Here is a 21,086-nt window from a genome sequence, read left to right on the forward strand (position 1 = left end):
TCTGTGTAGGAGATTTTGGCCACCTCTCATCCTATCTGATAGTACCATCAAGCTGTCCATGCAAAATGACATATGTCTCTTTCCATTTTTTAGCAAGTCCTTTGGCAAGTCTGTGTCATATGTTTAAACACTAACCTACCTACTGTTAAGGTGCAGCCTGTTTCTGTGGACACATACATTCATGTTCACGGTCATATAATATAAATTTAACTTCCCTCTGGCAGTGACAATGATTTTGAGAGATTTGTTTGCCAGGACTGGCAGATGGGTGGAGGGGACCCATCTGGAGCCACAAACTGCTGAGAGAAACATTTCAGGTTGGGACAGGAAATTAGAAGCAGACGAATTAATGCAAAAAGAGGTATTTTAACAGCCTCCTTTATAAAGAGAACCCTGTGAAGTTGAATTTCAAATCTAGAAAAATACTGGGAGGAAATTACATACATTTATTTATTTGTTTATATTAGGATTTTGTGTATACTATGGAAAATACATTATTCATTTTCACAACAATCTCAATCATACAGAAAAGTGGTGTTGCAATTGTAATTATTTTCCTAATGGTGGCAAAGCCGCATACATTTTAAATAGGTCTTCCATAATTTTCTAGAAATATTTTAATTTTTGAGAAAGTATTTAGAGCTCCATTTGAAAGGTTTTACTTTGCTCGGTGACCATCAGATTTTTTCCTAAGAAGGGTCTACCAAGACTAGTATATTTAGAACAAGAAAATGTGTTCATCTTATCCCTGAATATAATAAGGAAATGGTACCCAAATGGCTTTAGAAAGAAGTGAAAATTTATCCAGGATGTTGTGCTATCACACAAAGGAATAGCATTAAGTATCCAGCTGAAGGTTTATAAAGTAATAGAAACATTTTCTACCCGAAGACATAAAAGTAAAAATGAAGACTAATTTAAATGCATGAAGACAATAGCAACTTTATCCATGATACAGAAAACAAACTCTTTTCTGGCTATTATGATGCCAACTGCATGTGCTTCCAGTTATTTCTGGATAGATCATGGTCACCATCAGTCAGGTGGGACAAGCTAAGGAAAGATGGGCAAATAGCTCTTCTCTTAAAGGTATTAGTGACTCTTTGCAAGACTGGGCTTTGGTGACCAAGACTGGTTTGTGGTAATTTGTTTATTATTATTAACATTACAAATTTTGATTCATCAAGGTATTTGGTGGTGGTTAGGATGTGATTACTTGAATATAGTTCAGAACATTTTATAAAATTTTAGAAGAATGATTAATTTTGTCCTTTGCAAATTTTCAGGTCTAGATTATCATGCAGTGTTCATAAGACAAATAGGTAAATATGAAGGACATGTGGAAATCACTAATATAAGAACATTCAGAGAGGAACTTTTCAGGAGTAATATCAGATTTTCTTTCACTTTATAGAATTAGGTTTTATTTTCTGTACTTAAAAAAATGAATCATTTAGTCTCATATTCATAAGTAATAGAATCAATGTTGCTAAAATTAATCAATCGAATTTCTGTGTACTCAATTAAAATTTAATTTAGGGTACTCACGATTATGTTTACTGTAATGTGTCAGTAATCATGTAAAACGTAGTTATAAATAGAAAATATTTGTTGTTTATTGAAAATTAGAATTTATCTTGTGGCCCTGAATTTTATCTGGCAACATTAAACTATGACACGTACTCTATTCAAATATTCATATTTGTGATAACCACAGTTGATAAGAAGGCTCACTTTTCAGGAAAAAAGATAGAAAAAATGATATGCAGGTGGGTTTTTTTTGTTTGTTTGTTTGCTTTGTTTTGTTTTGTTTTTTGTTCCAGGGATTAAACTTGGGACCTTGTGCTTGCAAAGCAGGTGACAGCACCACTGAGCTAAATCCCTGACCCATATGCAAATGTATTGGTGGCTCTAGTCCTTTAAAAAAAATCAAAATTAGCTTCATTTATTATTGCTTTTATAAATTGCATAACTAACAAAAATTATATTCATATGATTCAGCCTAACAGGCTTTCCTCTAATTTTGCATTTTCCAAGTTGTTTTGAATTTGTCACATCTGTGATATGCTTTGTTTTAGCAGAATGTTTAGAATTGTTCTGTTGTGCACTAACATGCTCTTTAACATTTGTATTGGTTTATTGTTTGTATAAATCCTACTATGCTACTTTTCTTGGACTGTCCTAGCAAAAGTACCACAGATGAGACAGAATTCAACAGCAGAAATTCATTTTTGTTGATATTCCGTAGGTAAGCATTTGCACATTTGTTAGGTCTAAACTCTCTCTGAGGACTCTAAGGGAGATCTGTTCCCTGTCTCTCCAGCTTTGATAGCTGCCGTGGCCTTCTAAGAAAGACCCCCTAGCATGGCTAGCATTGAACTCAAATTGTAATGCAACATCCTGCAAGACAAGATGTCAGGTTTTCTCAGAAATCCCAAATGTGCAGCTATGAGTGACAAAGATTTGTTTCAGGCCAAATTTAGATTTTGGAAGACGTTTACAGAGCAAAGACACTAGCCAGCAGACATATGAGATTAGAGAGCAAAACTCAAGCCACAGAGCATTATTTTTAAGTCGTGAAACAGAAACAGTTTCCCCTGCTGGATTAGGGATTAGAAATTGCTTTATTTCTTTTTTCTTCTCCCTTTTGGAATGTCACTGTTCAAAACTATTATTCTGTGCTTTCTCTATGACTACGGTTTTGCTAATAGGCTCAGGAAACACACATGAAAATTTTAGTCATAGGATGGAAAGCCAGAGTTTCACTCATCTCTGATTCTCACAATGAGAATGAGAAAATTTTGGTCAATGATATTTTAATAGGATTTTGACTTGGAATTGATTTTTCTAATGTACTGAGATTTGTGGAGAATTTACAATGCAGTCAGCTTATTTTGTCCATGAGGCAGACGCAAATTTTGGGAAGCCCCAAGTAGACTATAATTGAGCTGATTTTGTTCTCACTGATGATGAATGTGATAATAAAAATTCTTATATGTAAGAGAGAGAAGCCTTGGTAGGGGGGAAAGGGTAACACAAACACACACACATATGTTTAGCTAAGAGTGACCTGTCCCCGAAGCATAGGAAAGGTGCTTGATGTCAGCAGGATCTGGAAGAAGCCAGAAATATACGTCACCTACAGTTTATGGAGAAAGAGCAACTCAGCCTCCGGAAGTGTGATCCATGTCTTTCACTTCATGCTATCAGTTGCAGTTTGGTACGGCTTCACTAGAAAACATTATACATTCATCTGGTTTCTTTTAAAAATGCAGTAAAAATTCCCTCATGTGCATTGCGTCAGAAGATTCACACAGCATTGGAATTACCTGCTCTTTCAGATTGGATAAAGTTCCATTATGGACTCATAAGGGAGGAGGTACAGTCTTTAATTTATCATTTTCCTGTACTGAAATAAGTTCACAAGAATTTGCTATTTATTTGAGGTTTCTTTTATTTTTTCCAAAAATATCCTGTATATAAAATCTATTTTTTTGGAATTAAGAAAATATTATGTCAAAATATTTTTATTTTGAGTTTTTTGTTAATCCATTCATTTTTATTAAGAAGACTTTTAAAGGTTATTATCCTTTTATGTATCTAAATGATCAGGATTTTAAAATGTATTATATATTTTTGTTTTGTAAAATTGATCACTATTTTTTGCTTTATTTTAGTCATATATTTAATTTATCCAACTGTATAGATTCTGTGCAATATCTAGAAGTGTTTTTTCAGATGTACTTAATTTCTATCAGGTTGTATTAGCCCTTTTGTCATTGCTATGACAAAATATCCAAAAGCTACACCTTGAAGAACGAAAGGTTTAACTTGGCTTATGGCTTCTGTGGGTGAAGTCTATGGTCATCTGGCTCCCAGATGGAAATGGCCTGAAAGAAGGACATGTAGAGGACAGATTTTCACCCTCCGACAGCCAGGAAGCAGAGAAAGGGGCAGCCAGGGAGAAGGACACACCCTTCCCAGACACAACCCAGTGATCTGTTTCCTTTAGCTAGGACCCACCTCTGAGCAATACATTTGGCTATGAACTCACAATGGAAGGATCCACTAAAACACAGAAGGTGTGGTCAAAACTGTGCTTAATGTTTAAATTTTTAAAATTCACAATAAGAGACACATTTACATTTATCCTCCTTGGAATACTACATTGGCTTCACACACATTTATCCCATTGCTCTTGTGACTTCCTGGAGCAATTCTGGAAGACCTTTCGTGTGTCCCTGTGAGGTGTGCCCAAAAATTCACTGAACGCTACTTCCAACAGTCATCCAAAGGACAGGCAGAGTTGTGAGGGTGTTAATGTGTTCACAGCCACACTGTACAGGCAGTCGGGCCCTGTGTGACTGATTTCTGGCTTTTCTCCAAGGTAAAAATGACCATGAATGGTGAACATTTTGTGTTGATTTAGGATATTGAGGCAACTATTTGTTGTCTCAAGAGGTTCTATCATTTCTAAGTTGAATAAGCTTTTTGTATTCTGAAAATTTCCCCATGAATTTGGAGTTGTTTATGTATGACAGTATTTCATCTGTACAAATTTTGCTTTGGAGACTTGATTATGGCAAAGTTACTATTTAGTTAGTTTTACTAAGTATTGCATAGACTCACAAAAAGAAAAAGTTATATTTAAAGGATATAGACATGATTTTATATCAACTCCTTTTTAATTATATTATTGAATTATTCACATTTTAAAAATCTTTTCTGTCATAGACTAAAATTGGTAATAGTCTTTCTTTACAACTTTTTCTAGAAAATTTCCTGATGAATATAACAATTGATACTTTATAATTATCCTGTTTAATATTTGACATAGATAATTTAGTTTTATTATGCATTCATAGTGAATCACTGGGCTTAGGATTTATTTGAAAGTGTTATTTTGTCTCTACAATTTTTGCTACATTTTCATTATGATTGACATTAAAATTTTATCTCTTTATTTGCATTTATACTCTCCTTTAACCTTAATTTCTTTATTTCAGATATTGCTAGATTTGTCATATGCAACTTTCCTCAACATTAACTTTAAATGTTTATAATTTTGTTCTTGTGACAAGGTTTAATCATATAAATTTAATTGATAGCCTTAATCTGCGTTTATTAGCACATATTGATAGCATATATTTTGCAAATAAAATACTATAGAACATTTTAATCTTACTTCCACTACATATTAGTAATATTACTTTTTATTTTTACTTTTGTATTATTAAGCGTGCCAGTAAAATTAATATAGATTTCTTATTTTGACATCTATCCATTCTTTGAAAATAACAATAACACAATAAATTTATTTTAGTTAAAATCTTATTGCCTTAATTAAAAGTAGTGCTGATCTACATTTTCAGGTACATATTGATTCTACCTTGTGATCTACCTCCTTGATCCCCCTACTTTAAAAACAATACAGCTGAGTAGAATATCCTTGGCTTAAATTATGAAATATAAAGTAGTTATTTTTCCAATGTAAACTATCAATGTTTTAAAATAACCTCACATGGAAATATTTTCTGAATCCCTTACTTTTAAAAATTGGTCCTCTTCTATATCTGAATTTATAAGTTTTTTCAACCTATACCATTAACACTTGACATCATGTGTCATAATAATATTTCATGTCTACCATATTTTCCCCAAGAGAACGAATTTATCTCTTCTATCTTCATAGTCCATGAACCTGAAATAATTACTACTACAAGGAAAATGTTCAATAGCTTTTCTTCCACCTGAAATATAGAGAGTTCTATCTAGACTTGAGGAAATGATATTGAACAGGATAAAAAGATTCAATATTGTTCCAAATATATGAATATCCTAAACAATGAATATTGATTAACTCATTTAACCACTATGACCTCTCTGTAAGATCTATTTGTCCCAATTTTGTACATGTTGGAAATTGAGGAACATAAAATTAAGAAACTTCTGAAAGACAATAGCCTGTAAATGATATTCTTGGGTTCCAATCTCATTTGGTAAACTAGAGTTGTGTCCTTATGTGTTAGAATATGTTGCTGGAAACCTAATTTAAAAAGTAAGTATTGTAATATAATATTCTTTTAGATGCATCTAAGGTCCTTATTAATAAAAGCTGCGTTAATGCATCATTTTTCCAAGTGTTCACTATTGCATTAATAAGATCACCAAATGTAGCTAGAAGATCTCTCAATATTTTTGTAAGTGATTTAATTCAGACTGAGAGAGGTAAGCAACTAAAATACTATTTGATCAAAATTCTTTGTTTTCCTTATTGCTGCTAGAAATGCTTATCCTGATATAATTTTAACTTCACAGGCAAGTGGACTTCTTTTCCTTTTCTTCAGCTGCTGCTCTCAATAATTTATGGAGCACAGGGCAATGAATTGACTTCGATTTTGATCTCAGATTTTACTTTCGTAATTTCACCCTATTACTTTTAGTAATTACTTTTACATATCATTTCTCTTTCTCACTTATGAGATACTACCTTCACCTCTTTAATATTAATCTATTTCATATTAACCATAGCCAGTTATCAGCTTTCACATCAGTCACTTGCCAGCCATCTCTGTGTGTTTGGGACTTTTTAATTGTTTCTCATTAATCACTTCTACTATTCCTTAAATCTTCCAGTGTATTGCCTCTGTAGCACTATATAAATAGGATAATTACAATGAGACTGAAAAAAAATGTTGAGCAAGCTGCTCTATGATTCATTTCTCTTTGGAATTAAAGAGGACTGAAGTGCCTTTCTCCTAAGTTAAAAGTGATTCCTTACAGTTTGTCCTTTATCAAAATTTCTGTGCTGCACCATCATAAGGATTTCTGTGCTGGGGAGGGTGGATAATGACAAGTTTGCTATCAACATTTTTCCACATAAATACACAATTTTAATCATGAAAATCATGGCCAAATCCTAGAAGACTGGCTGACATTACTCATTTTTTTATTTAAAACATATATTTTAAGTAGTGACATTTTGTCAAAAAACAAGCAAATGGGATAAACTTAGATGATATTTTTCTAGCTTAATATTCTTATTATGCTATGGTTTTTGGTATTCAACAGAACACTTTTTGGCAGGCTGGAAATTCTAAAAAGACTAGAACACATGTGTAAGCTTTCTTGCTATAGATTTTTATGTGCACAAAAATTCACACTAATGCACTGTGTAGCATTCTCAGGATAATGATACAAATAGTATTAGATTTTTACTTATTTAAGTTGAATATGAAGTTTTCATTTTAAGTACTATATAATGGTACTTATAAAGTTTCTTTCTACATGATGGTTGTATAAAGCATGCATATATTATATAAGTATCTACATGCCCATAAATATTCCTGTTCTTATACATATATAATGTATGTAACTAATTAAAGGATCGCACAGGTATGAATGATCACCAATGGCCATGAGTATGTAGACAAAATTCATGAGGATATTTCATGAGATCATTACTTTACAAATAATGCACTACTTTTGATTGTGGGAATATATGTGCTGAAAACAATTATGACTCATTTCAGTGTTAAATTATATATATTTATATAACATATAAAATTTTATATATATATATGATCATGATCATGCTGAGAGATGGAATAGTATGATGAAAACTGGCTCAATAGCAGTGCGCTGACAAACATCATTACAAATACAGTAACTGATGTCATGGGACTCTTCTTTCTGTAGTCTTTAGATAAGCAGAATAGCACTTCAGATAACTAGAACCTTAAAAGTATAAAAAGAGAAGTGTGAATGAGTTTTTTGTTTTTGTGGTACCAGGGATCGAACTCAGGCCCTTGCACTTGCAAGGCAGGCTGCGGAACCACTGAGCCTAAACCCCGGCCTGGGGAATGCGTTTTTTGATAATAAAATATTTAATGTGTAGATTTGATAGTGTATTAGAATTAGAATATGAATTCTATGATATATGAAAAAATTTGTTCAATGGTTTGTGAAGGAAAAGTACATGGAAATGCTATAGTTATTTAACAATATCTAACTTGAACTCTTAAGGAAAAACAGGTTTCTGTTTACAGGGAAAAAAGGGAAGAGGGTCAATAAGAAACAGGAGAACATCTGTGTGCCATAAAAATGCATACAACATTTCATCTTATACAGTTTCCAGGTGAAATGAATCCCATGAAAGAAATAGAAAGCAAAATTACCACAAGGACTGGTCTAGAAGATATAATTCAGCCTTGGAACAGATAAAGAAAGAAAGGTAGAAAGGGAGATATCTTGGTAGCAATGTAATTATGAGCCAAACATGGCTTTCAGAACCATTTCCACCATCTTTCATCTCTTTGTTACACTCACCTAATGAAGTATTGAAAAAAGTAAAATTGAAGATTCAAAGACTAAGAAGTGCTAAGTGCCAAGGTCAGAAATTATAGTTTTTTACAGCAAAGATAATATATTCTACAATCATTGATTGAAATGGCAAGATTCAATTGTTTGCCTTAAATTAATAAGTATGTTATACACAGCTGAATTGAAGCTACTGAAAGGAAAGTGACGAAAGGCATTTGCTAAGAATAAATAGGACTAAAGCATTGAGGTTAAAAAAAATGTTCAGGATAATTGTAAAAAATGTGAACTGACCATTGCAAGAGAGTGCTAAAGAGAGGAACGTTTCTAGCTACGGAGGGAGATGTCAGGAAGGAGCACGCCAACTTACATTCATCCTTATCTTTTCCCACCTTGTCAAGCTCCATTAAACAATGAGTGAAACTTATCAAGGTGTATTTACAGTGTACCACCTCACGCATCAACGAATTCAACTTGGCAATTTTCTGAGGAAGGAGCGATATGGAGAGGAATCCATAAGCTCCTGCTAGCTGATTTATACAGCAGCGCTGATTTTGATCTTTGAAGAGATTTGCTTTTCTGCCTTGCTGACTAAGGTGAGCCGCCTTAGAAATTAAATAAGAAACAGACTTTTAAGCACTATAATACCTATTTCTTACCTTCCTATTTCATAACCTTCAAAGGCTAAAATACACCAAATTACAGCTTAATTCCCAAATTGCAATTATTTCTAAAATAAAACATACAGGGATAAAACAACTTTGAAATAGTTACTCTGAAGGATATAAAATTTATAAAATGCAAACAGTAACTCAATTTAAAAAAATCTAGACTATATTAAAATAATCCAGGAATAAATGATGAAATATAATTTGAATCTATCGTCGAGATTTTTTTCAGTATATCATCACTACGGTTTATCAGATTGAAACAATTTTCTTCTTGAAAATAACAGTCGTGCATGTAAAGATAGAATGAAAGTAAATACACCCGTTTGCATACATGATTTTACCTTGTATTTTTAAAAATAATCCACTTAAGGGCAGGGAATTTAGCACAGTGGTTCTGGCGCCTGCCTCGCAAGTACAAGGACCTGAGTTCGAGCCCCGGTACCGAAGAAATGATAACCATCATCATCATCATCATCCAGTTAAAAGCAACCACAAAGTATCTCTTCATTGTCTTCAATTATGCATTTCAGATCATGACTGTAGACAAACGACCCGCTCTTGTTCATTTTTTGCAAATATGTCACTTCTTCGTCTTACAAAGATTAGAAGCTTCAGCAGAGGTGGACGATCGTCAACCCCCACTTCCTTCCGATAGATTATGGCGGCCTATAGATTATAGACTTTTTGCAGCCATTCATTTCCTCCCCCTGCCCTCCAGCTGTGTTCACGAAGTCTTACTGCCCTGAGGTGGTGGTGATGCCTGTCACCTGCGGTCAAAACTCCAGTCAGGACTCTCTCTACCCGCAGTGTACCCCTGAAGTTTTTGCTCTCTTGAGCTATTATCCTTCTACACGGGAACTCTTTCAGTACCTTACAATATTTTCAATATTCCTATGTACCTGCTTCATGAGCTTTCCCTCATATTGCTTCCAAAGCTATTCAAAGAAGGGGTGTAATTTCCCTCTTTCTAATTCTTTCTCCACCATACATTAATATTCAATTCTAAATCGATATAAATTAGAGTCGCTATGAGAAGAAATAATGGCATTTAATACAATAAAATAAAAGTGTATATAAGCACACAGATGTTTAGCTAGATTAATAGATGATACGATGCACTGCATCTCCAGAAGCGCACTTCTCAGACTATGTTCCCAACATGTTGAGAATTACCTGGAAGAGAGATAGCTCAGCAGCTGTTTCAGCCCCAATAAAATGAATTCAGGGCCTGGAGTTCCAAATGTTACCATGGACCACAAATGAAAACTGAATGCACAGCAACACCGAGGCGTAATGCACTAAGAATTTCATGTAAAGCCTTGCTTTCTAATTGTCCTTGTTCCACAACACATTTACAATGGCATCATCATTGTGAAGATCACGTACTCCAAAGGCAGAAGGTAATGCTTTTGTTCCTAATGAGAGTCTTATGAACAAAAAAGAATGAGAAGAAAGTTTACAGTTCCTCCAAAGCTGTCTTTGTAGCTCCACGACTATCAAGCTAAATGCTGTCTCTAAAGCATGTTAGCTAACACACTGAAGATTTTTATATTAGAGAAATTTCTTGATGTTTCTCATTAGTAGAATTTAAAATAATAGAAATAAGAGCTCTGATATTCATTCAGTCTATTATCCACAAACTCTAAAAATTTGTTGCATGGGCATAAGTTTGTAGAGAACACAGACAATGAATTAGACATACTAATTTATGCACATATTCGGAGAAAACTAGAAGGAAAATTTGCTTCATATGAGAAGGCTGAAGAAAAAAAGGGGAATGAGCTAAACACAAATTAAGATATCTGGAATACAAAGAGATTAGGGACAAGAAAGTAGAGGGAACATTTTTGTATATCAATAAAAACATAAATGCCAGGAGTGGTGGTGCACGGCCATAATCCCCAGCACACGGGAGGCTGAGGCAGGAGGATCGCTGTGAGTTTGAGACCAGCCTGGGATACATAGTGAGTTCCAGCTCAGTCTCAACTATATAGTGAGACCCTGTCTCAAAAAGCAAAGCAAAACAAAACAAAACAAAACAAAACACAAATAAAAAGATAAATTATAAAATAAAGTGTAAGAATACAGAATAGACTCACTGTGAAGGAATAGATATTATAAAAGTATGTGAAAGACCTTTGAAATGTAACTGTCACTTAGGCTTTTTTTTAACTTCAAGTGTTTAAATAGTTTTAAGAAGATAACAGTTCTCTTTCTATTAAATTCTAAAATTAATACAATGTAAAGTAATATGATAATAAAATGTTAAGTTTTACTACAATGAATATGGTTTATATTGTCAACTGTCACGCAAAGTATTCAATGTGATATATTACCTAGGGTAGTTCTCTTATCTCTGTCCCATCAGGCTCTTTAAAAAGACATGAAATTGTCATTACTGTGCTTTAAAATATGTGTAATTTTAAAACCAGAACTGCACATCTTTTAAAATACAATTTTCTATAAAATCTCACAGTATTTGTGTAGCCCACTAGAATATTTTCTAAATTATTGCAATTTTTCTAAGATTATTTATATAATTGCATTTTAACTATTAGTTTAGTTTACCTTATATTGTTATTACTGAATAACCAGAGAGTTCTCCATGTGATAAGTAACTCTTTGTATTTGAGAGAAATGCAATCCTCTTAATCTTTGACTAGTACAACTGGGATGTTTCAGGAAGATTTGAGCAGTCATAAAATACAAACACACACAAGGAGAAACACAGTCCTAGCAAATTCTGCCTCACATTATTCCGTCTTAGCAAACCACATTTCCTAGCAAAGGATATAGAGATTCCTACATAATTATGATTAAAATATAATTACATTTAAAAGAGAAAACATTTCATCATTTTATATATGTGACAACATGGACTATTTATAGCTCTGTTGCATTTTCATTCCTCCTAAGATTGGTGAGTTGGTTGTGTCATGAGAACAGTGTTCGTTTTACCTTCTTTAAAGAAAGGATCCCTTCCCTGGTGTCTTTGTCTGTGGAGATAGAGAATATCCCAACACCATCCCCATTTATGATGGAGTAAGTCATATCAGCATTTGAGCCAGTGTCCGCATCATTCGCCTTGATTTTTCCAATTGCTGAACCAACTTGAGCTGACTCGGGAACATACAGTTGATAATGTTCTGGAAAAGATTCCAATTCAACCAGCTTAATACTAGTAGCTTTTATATCATAGCAAAGCTTTAAGGAAAAGATGGTAAATATTAGAACCACATAAGTGAATATTATGCAAGGTAGTGAATAAAATGGATTCATTTCAGACTTAAAAATATTAGTTTACTATGTAGGAAATTAAATACTAGATTCATATAAATTTGGGGGTGAAGGGAGGGCAGGGACAAGGGGAAAAAATGAGAACCAAGACCTATCATGTAAAGGTACAAGATCCCCGTAATGAATGTAACTGCACTGTATACCTAAATTGTACCAATAAACTCAATGAAGAAAAAAAAATTATGATAATATTTTAAAAAATAATTTGTATACCTGAATTGAAATATTCTATCAGCAACACACATGTAAACAACAGAAATATAAAATAAAATTTCTAGCCATATTGAATAAAAAATGATTTACGCAAGTATATACCCCTCAACACGGCATGTGATATTCAAAAATAACAACGTGCAAACTTGGAACTACATAGAAAAACTGAGTAGAAAATGAAAACTTACAAAAAAATAGATTAACACTTTAGGAACTGTTTTACATTTAATAAACTAGCCACGAGAAAAATAATTAATATGCTGTTATGTACATTCACTGCTTATTTTTCACCAGTTTTGGTTGTTTTTTTGTTGTTGTTTTTTATTTTTTCTGGTATGGGGTTTGACCTTGGGTCCTTGCACTTGCGAGGGAGGCGGTGGAACCACTGAGCTATATCCCCAGCCCCTAAAAACACATTTATTAAAGCATTTTGTTATAGAAAACCCAAAATAACTCAAATAACAAAAACTTTGAATTAAAATGTAATTTGATGTAAGATTTCTAGCTAAGATTAAATGAATAGTAATTCGCAGTTATACAAGAATAAAATTAGACTCTACATTAATGAGTGAACAGCTGCTATGAAAATAATTTTCCTCTGTAACCTTTTGTTAGGTGCAGTGTGATACTAAAATTAAAGTATGTATATCAAGTGTCTGGAGCATTCTTTTTTTCCCTTTATGTAGGAATAGTCGACATGAGATTTAACTTCTCAACACAAGTTTATATCCAAAATACAATAGTGTTATTTATAAGCACAATGCTGTTCATGAGAACCTTAAAATTTATTATCTCTACCTGAAATTTTATACCTGTTGCTTAGAAAATTACTTGCCCTTTTCCAGTCCCTGGCAAATATAATTATTTTTGAATCTACACATTTAATGATTTAGATTACTCATAAAATTGTGATCATGCAGCGCTGTACTACCATGGTTTCTTAAATTCACTCCAAATAGTGTCTACCATGTTAATTCATGATGTTGAATATTACAAGATTTCTTACTTTTAAAAAACCAAATAATATTTAATTTTATCCAGTAACAGCAGTTTTATATCCGTTCATTCAGTTTTCTACACTCGGTCATGATATTTGGGCTTTGGAGTTCTTTTGTGCTTCCACATATAATGTAAAATCTTTGGTTTGTATTAATTTAAAACACAATTCAAATTTTGACCTGGACTTCACTGAATCTGTAGAAAGGAAATGTAATATAGTCATATTAGACAGATATTATTCTATTTTGTGGTTAAGGTAACTGAAAATATTTAAACTAAGTGGGAGATCAAAACAAGGATGCCCAATCTCATGCTTTCTTCTAAACCTAGACCAAGCCAAAGTAATTAAAAAATAAACACAAAGCATACAAAATAGAATTAAAATCGTCCATGTTTTCATATCATATGATTCTAAGGACTAAAGCAAGAAGATAAAATAATGCCCCCCCCCACAAAATGGAACTTTTTCTTAACTTTTTATAATTATCTGAGATATTACTTGGCCAAAATCCCTCATAATCAAGTAAAGAGAAATACATGCTACTTTTTAATATAATGAGCTGTACGAATACATTAAATCATGGACACAGCACTCTTTTCTGTGAGATGGGTGTTCCCTTTGCCTTAATGGTTTTGTTATGATAGATCTGTCATAGTGAAAAATTTCTGCTCGTCTTGATATAGTTAACTAATGAGAAATTTATGAGCGTCAATTTTTTATCCTGCTCCAATTTTCTAATCAAATTTGGTCGATGAAGACAACTGGTTCCCCATCCCTCCAAACTACTGCTTTCCCCAGAAATGTGTGTAGTGGAACCAGGAAATAAGTTTGATATATTCAGCGGCAAAGCTGTGAACTATTGGAACGGGCTTGTGCCCAAGGCAATGTTTCCAAAATTCAAGTTAATAAAACAAACATAAGGGATAAAACCAGTGTCAGAGAAACGTCATATGGATTTCTACTGACCTTCAAAATACCAATATATGAGAAGTTTTACATAACATAGGACACTTTTTAAAAACAAAAAGTACAGACGCATGGAAATTCATCTACTGCAACTCTTCTAAAATGTATTGAGGTAGAGAGGCTAAGGTGCTCAGGCCATGGGATGCTACAGTTAAGATCCAACTAAATCGGACTCTCCAAAAAATATTTAATTTCAATCCAAGAAAGACACGAAATCCTTCTATTTCTGTGAATCCTTTTACATGTTTTCAAAATCTGTCTAGGAAAAATTAAGAGAAAATAAACAGAAGAAACCAAATAATTCTGGATCATCTTGGAAGACATTATCATGTATCTTTCAAAAGCTGACAAAAATTCAGTAAGAATATATAGAATTTAACTGGTACACCAATAAATCTCATCTGATTTGCATTGCAGAATTTAAACTGCTGCACTATTTACCTTCTTGCAAAAACAACACTTATCGAAGTCAAGTACATAAAGAAGAAATACTCAAGTTCCAAATGTATGCTTGTAACCATAGAAACCATAGAACCAGTTTTCAAAAGACATAGATCTCAGTTCTCTTAAATTAAGGTATATACTTCATATTTTGATGTGTTAAAAAGCCTTTTCTTTCTTTTTTCAGACAAAATGTTAAGAAATCAAGGCAGATCTTATACAGAGTATATAGATTTGATTTATTGAAAATTTAAATGATAGATTTCAAACCATGGCCCTTCTAATATACTTTGCTATCACCAAAATCATCAGTCTCAGTGTTTCCATTAGTAATGTTTTCTTTATCACTAATTTGATTTACCAAGCTAATGAAACAGTTGTGAGGTTTGGTATCCTTATGGGAAACACTGCCACCTGTTGAACCAGTTGTACCAAGATTTTCTAACATGACTGCAACCAGTGTTGCAAGTTGGCTTCTGTTCCTGAATTACTTAAAATATACAGTAATGTCAAGTTCGTGGGATAGTTTTGGTAGACATTAAAGTTTCGACTGTTTATTATTTCGACTATTTATTCTTCTTTTCCAACTCTATTATTTACTAGGATGTTTCTAAAAATACAGTTTGCCCCATTTAGAATACAGAAGCTTTAGAAACTTTCATTTGAGGTGTTTAATTTTACATGCAAATGCTTTATGCAAACTACTAAACTCAGAGACTTTTTATTTTCATAAGAACACAGTATGCAACAAACAACACAGAGAACACAAAAAAGGGTAGAAAAGAAAATATCAAGCAATTTAAAAAGCCAGAGTTAGCTTTGATGCAATGACTGTTACTGAGGGCTCTACCTTTTAAGATATTTTTCTCTGAGAGAGAGCAGGATATAACTTTAAGCTGCAAGTAAAGATTTAAGGCCTAGATTGATTGACTTCTGTTCAGTGTGAGTTTACTGCTTTCCTAATATACTTCAGCCCACATATTGTATCATCTGGAATTGAGTAGTAGTTGTCTTCCTTCTTAATTAGCATGTAGTGTCCAGGTTCTGTTCTCTCCTGCTGCCTGCTTGAAAGTTACAGAAAGCTCACTTTGGCCAGGACCTTCACTTGTCTTGAACCCTAAGAAACCGAGATTGTGGAGACATCCTAAAGCACACTGCTAGCTCTAGACCCATTTCTAACTCTCATACACTTCCTCAAATTATTTATTTTAAGGTAAATGGATAATTAATTCAGATGCCTATAATAATTCAGTTCACTTTTAAATGTCCTGGTAGATTCACCACAGGAAAGCAAATAATTTGGAAGAACATTTTGCAGGATCGTGGAGAAAGCAGTGATACTACTCTTGGTTGCAGGAATTGCATAAGAAAATTGGATCTGTTAGACAGGGGAAGAGTGAAGGAAGTCACAGGCACCACTGTAAAAACATACATGTTAGAGGAACAATTAGGCTACTATACCTACTTGATAACAGTTATGATTTCTATGTAATTTGAATTGTGTATAGGTTTACTCATATCGGGATGCTTTGTGAATGAATGCGAGTGCTCATGATATTTCATGTTGCATTTGCTTTTTCTCTGCGAAGCTTACATTTTCTCAACATATAAATAGTGACTTCATGAGTTCCAATGCTTATAAATAAAAAGAATAATCTACTACAAGCTCATTTTCCCATGGCGATATCATATTATTCTGAATGCAGCATTATGTTCACTGTAGCCATACTACAAATATACTTTAAACAAGATGGTGTATAAGATTCTGGAAATATGCTACTCCAGTTCACAACTCTAATCACATCGTCAGTATGGCAGGCTTTATATGTGTCTGTCATTCTGCCCAGAAAGCTATTAAGTCAAGAAAGACAGAGCCCATTATTTTCAGTGGGTTCACACAGTGTCTATGTTTAATATTTTATTTGTTGTTGGGTAGAGCAAGTTTTCTCTGCAAATTCATTCCTAGGCAAAAACATTGTAATTAGATAAAACAATAAGGCTAGGTATAAGTCTTTGTAGAGTCTACCTTCACGTTCCTCTATGTCAATTGTATTATTAATATTTTGGAATTATAATTTTCTGTTTACAAAAATTAACTCAATGGGATTATAAACTACCAGTCATTTAAAAAAGAATGAAGAATAGAGAAAGATGAAATTTTACAACAAACAAGTGGAGCTCTTATTTTGTAAAATTTGACTTTTCAGTCAGTTAAGAGTTAAAATATGATACACTGTAAAAACAGTGGTGTTAGAATTTACTTAATAAGGTATACAAGGGAGTGTGAATAATTTTAATAAATATTCAGTTAGTCTGGCATCATCATTTATTACTTCTTATAATGTTTTATCGTTATTCTGCGCAGTAATTGAATATATGAAAACAGTGTTATGTGTGTTTATTTGTTTGTTTGTGGTTCCAGGGATCAAACTCAGGACCTTGTACTTGCCAGGCAGGCACAGAGCCACTGAGCTACAGCCCCAGCTCTTATAGTGTTATGCTCTGATACACGTCCACATTGTATAAAAATAAAATGAAGGCATTTATCATGTCCATGAACTTGAACACTTTTCATTTCTCTCTGATAAGAATATTTAAAATTCTCTTTTCTATCTTGAAATAATACATATGATATTTTCAATCATAGGCATACTACTAAGCAACAGAAAAATAATTTATTGGATAAGGAATATAAAGTTAAAGTTAAATGGGGGATTCAGTTTTGATGCCTTATCTGTTCAAATAAATCTTTCATTTTTGATCGCCGCCTCCTACGAAATAGTGGCATGCTCTATATTTATATATATTCGTGCATATTATGCTGTGATAAGACATACAAAAATACACTGAAATTTGTAAAATGTAAAAATGTGTTATATGCTAAGGTTAGATATAATGTGAACTCATATATGATTTTTGCCAAATTTACTTTATAGAGCAAATGAAAAATGAAGAAAGAAGTTTCCATAACCTTGTTTCTAGCATTGTGTCTTAACTTTCTTCATCACTGGGACAAAATATCACACACTCCCAATTTAAAGGAGAGAGGCTTATTTTGGCGCGTGATTCAGTCCACAGTGGACCGTTTTCTAAGCAGAGCAGCATGGCAGAGGAGCATGATGGAGGAGGAGCTCTTAACTTCAGGGCAGCCGAGAAGCAGAGTCCAGGGAAGAGGTGGGAAGGGAGATATGCACTTCAAGGTCACACCCACAGTAACCTGCCACTTCTGGTCAGAACCCATCTCTTACAGCAAATTCTAACACCCCCATAATCCCATCAGCTTCCAAAAGACTCAAGTATGATCACATGAGGGTTTGTGTTTGAACATCTAGATATAAACCATAACATTCTGCCCAAGCCCCCCAAAATGATTATGAGAATTTCTTTATGCAAAATGCATATAGTCCAACTCTAAGACTTCCCCAAATCCTAAGGGATCTAGCACTGCTGAAAAGTCCCAGTGCAATCTCCTCTGAGATTTAAGACAAGCTTGCTGTGAGCCTTTATAAAAACCAAAAGGGAAGTTAAACACTATCATCATATAAAAACACAGGGTCAATATTTTCATTGCAAGACAGAAAGCAATCAGGGCAAACTTTAAATTCTGTACCTCCATGTAGTGCACACAGGGAAAGTTGTGGTGAGATGTGAATTCCAAAAGGATTGGGAGGCCCATTTCCTAAGGCATTGCTAGTGCTTGTACTACTCACGGTTTCCCTGTTGAGCTAAATTTGCTCACTCCTTGTAAATTTCTTCAGATGTTATGCATTCCTGACTTCCTCAATTTCCTGAGGTCTCTGTGATGCTTTTAGTTTCACTGTTACAGCTTCATGAATAGTCTTCTCAGAAACATATGACCTGGCTTCCCAAGCCTGTTTTAGAAATCTGACCGGAGTCTTCCTTACAAACCACTAAAACCAACACCATGTAGATGATGCCAAGATCTGCCTCCATCTGAGTAGTAGCCAGGCCCCTTTGAATCCTGTCTACAAAGGCCTGAGTGCCTGTATTGGTGAACACTATGAACCAAATTCCAAGGCACCAATACCTTAGGTGACCCTGCCTCAATATGTTGCCTCCGGACTACCTTCTCGAATGAAAGATTTACAGCCTTCTACCCTCTTCAAAAAGAAATTTCAAAGAGAAGAGACTTGATCCTCATTCACACTTTCAGTTTTTCACACTTGAGAAATTATTCAGTATTTGCATGTGTGTGTCCTATTCATTTCACTTGATTATGGCCTCAATGTGTCTCCATTTAGCTATAAAGGCCTCTAGTTTTTTTATTCTTTATGCCTGAGTAGTACTCCAATTTATAAAAAAAAAATAAGCCACAGCTTCTTAATGCATTAATCAGTTGATGGGCATTTAGGCTATTTTCAAAATTTAGCTATTGCAAACAATGCCATCATAAACATGGGTGTGCACATATCAATGTGGTATGATTTAAATCTATTGGGATGATACCCAGCAAGGGAATAGTTAGGTCAAATGAGGATCACAATGTATAATACATGATGTCATATAGGAAGAAAAAGGCCCAAAGGGGAAGGGGGAGGTGAAGTGGGAATGGTGGGAGAAAATAAAGAAGGAAAAGGAAAAATATGAGAAAAAGAAAAAAATGGAAATAAAGTCTTTGTAGATAGGAAAGGATGGAGTTGAAGGTAGGGCAGAGGAATGGGGGGAAATGTTATACTATGTAAAGATATATCATGTAAATGCACAAATTCCCAATAATGAATGTCATCATATTGTATATCTAAAATACACCAATAAACTTAATGAATTAAAAGAAAGAGAGAGAGAGAGAAGGGTTTGCTGATTCCTAACATGCACTCAAACCGTGTTTCCTATCATCCCAATGCAAAGTACTTGGCTTCTTTTTAATGCTAGTCTCTTTATTCAGCCAACTCTTCTCTGCTCCATCTTTTCAGGCACTTTATTTCTGGCAAAAAAAAAAAAATTGAAATGCTCTTTTCCCTCCTGTTTCTCTCAGTAGGTCTTGCTAAAAGCAATAACCATACTGCACTCTGAAGAATGGGCTGTCTTGAAATTTTCTCCACCAGATCAATTAGTCCACCATATTTAATTTCAGACTCATGAAAAATCACACTATGTGAGCAAAACATAGACACACTTTCTGATACAGCATACCACGTGTGGCCTAATATCCAACATGGAGCCCTTGTTCCCAACTCAAACCTCCTAAGCCTTCTCTTTGCTGCCTGTCTTTTTATCAGCATTCTAGTCCTCTGAATCTGTTCCAGAATCTCCCACCAAGCTTGCTTCACAGCATCCTATGGCTCCTCCAGCTGGCATTTTGGGTTTTTTGTTTTTTGTTTTTTGTGTTTGTTGTTGTTGTTTTGGTACCAGGGATCGAACTCAGGTCTTTGTGCTTCTTTTTAATGCTTTTTTTGCAAGGCAGGTGGTGGAACCACTGAGCTAAATCCCCGGCCCAGGCATCTTGAAATCTTTTCAAACTCCTTCTGCAAGCTAGTTCCAAGGGCCTCTAAGCCATATGACAACGGCCTCACTCATGGCACCAAATTTTTTCTTCATCACTTGCCTCACCATACAACAAAATATCTAGGGCCCACAAATTAAAGGAGAGGTATATTTGATTCATGTTTCAATTCACAGTCAGCTGGCTCCAAGGCAAGACAGTAGAGCAAAGGGGCCTAAGACATATAGAACACGGCATTCAGGAAGGAGAGGGTAAAGGGAGGCGCCAGAAAAGGAGATACGCCCTTCCTGGTCGTGCCTCCAGGGATCCCCTCTTCCAACCTGAAGCCAGTTCCTAAGAGCAAGTAAATTAGAATATCCCCATAATCAAATTATCCTTTTAAAGCCCCTCCTATAAAATGATGAGGCTTTGGGGAGATAGCAAGATTTAAATCACAACACAATGATATTTTACACTTGATCTTAGCCAAAAGGCCGAGAAGCAATCACAATGATATTTTAAAGTGGATTTTACTTAACTGTGAACTTGGCTTGCATTTGTTTAATACTGGGGATTTAAACAATGATAATTTGATAGAGTATTCAACTAATTCATTCACTTAACAACTGTTTATCGCATACTTGTCAGGGGGATGAACACTTACAGTATAACAGCATCATAAGTGACATTCTTAATTAAAAGCTTTCATGGTGGTAAAGGAAGCATGAAATTATGA

At 34.1% G+C, this 21,086-nt stretch overlaps 1 protein-coding gene and 1 pseudogene across 6 annotated transcripts in view; both read right to left on the reverse strand.

Moving 5' to 3' along the window:
• The window catches only part of Cdh18 (cadherin 18), an 883,722-nt gene that overhangs the window by 84,914 nt on the left and 777,722 nt on the right, over positions 1–21,086 (reverse strand). For all 6 annotated transcript variants that reach the window (XM_033757792.1, XM_033757776.1, XM_010609461.2 and 3 more), the window contains one exon: positions 11,949–12,136. In XM_033757792.1, the coding sequence (XP_033613683.1) occupies positions 11,949–12,136 (188 nt within the window). The remainder of the gene's footprint in view (positions 1–11,948; positions 12,137–21,086) is intronic.
• LOC117285560 lies at positions 20,714–20,856 on the reverse strand (annotated as a pseudogene).

This window comes from Fukomys damarensis, unplaced genomic scaffold (assembly GCF_012274545.1).
Source record: "Fukomys damarensis isolate Sample0158 unplaced genomic scaffold, DMR_v1.0_HiC HiC_scaffold_1, whole genome shotgun sequence".
Lineage (NCBI taxonomy): Eukaryota > Metazoa > Chordata > Mammalia > Rodentia > Bathyergidae > Fukomys > Fukomys damarensis.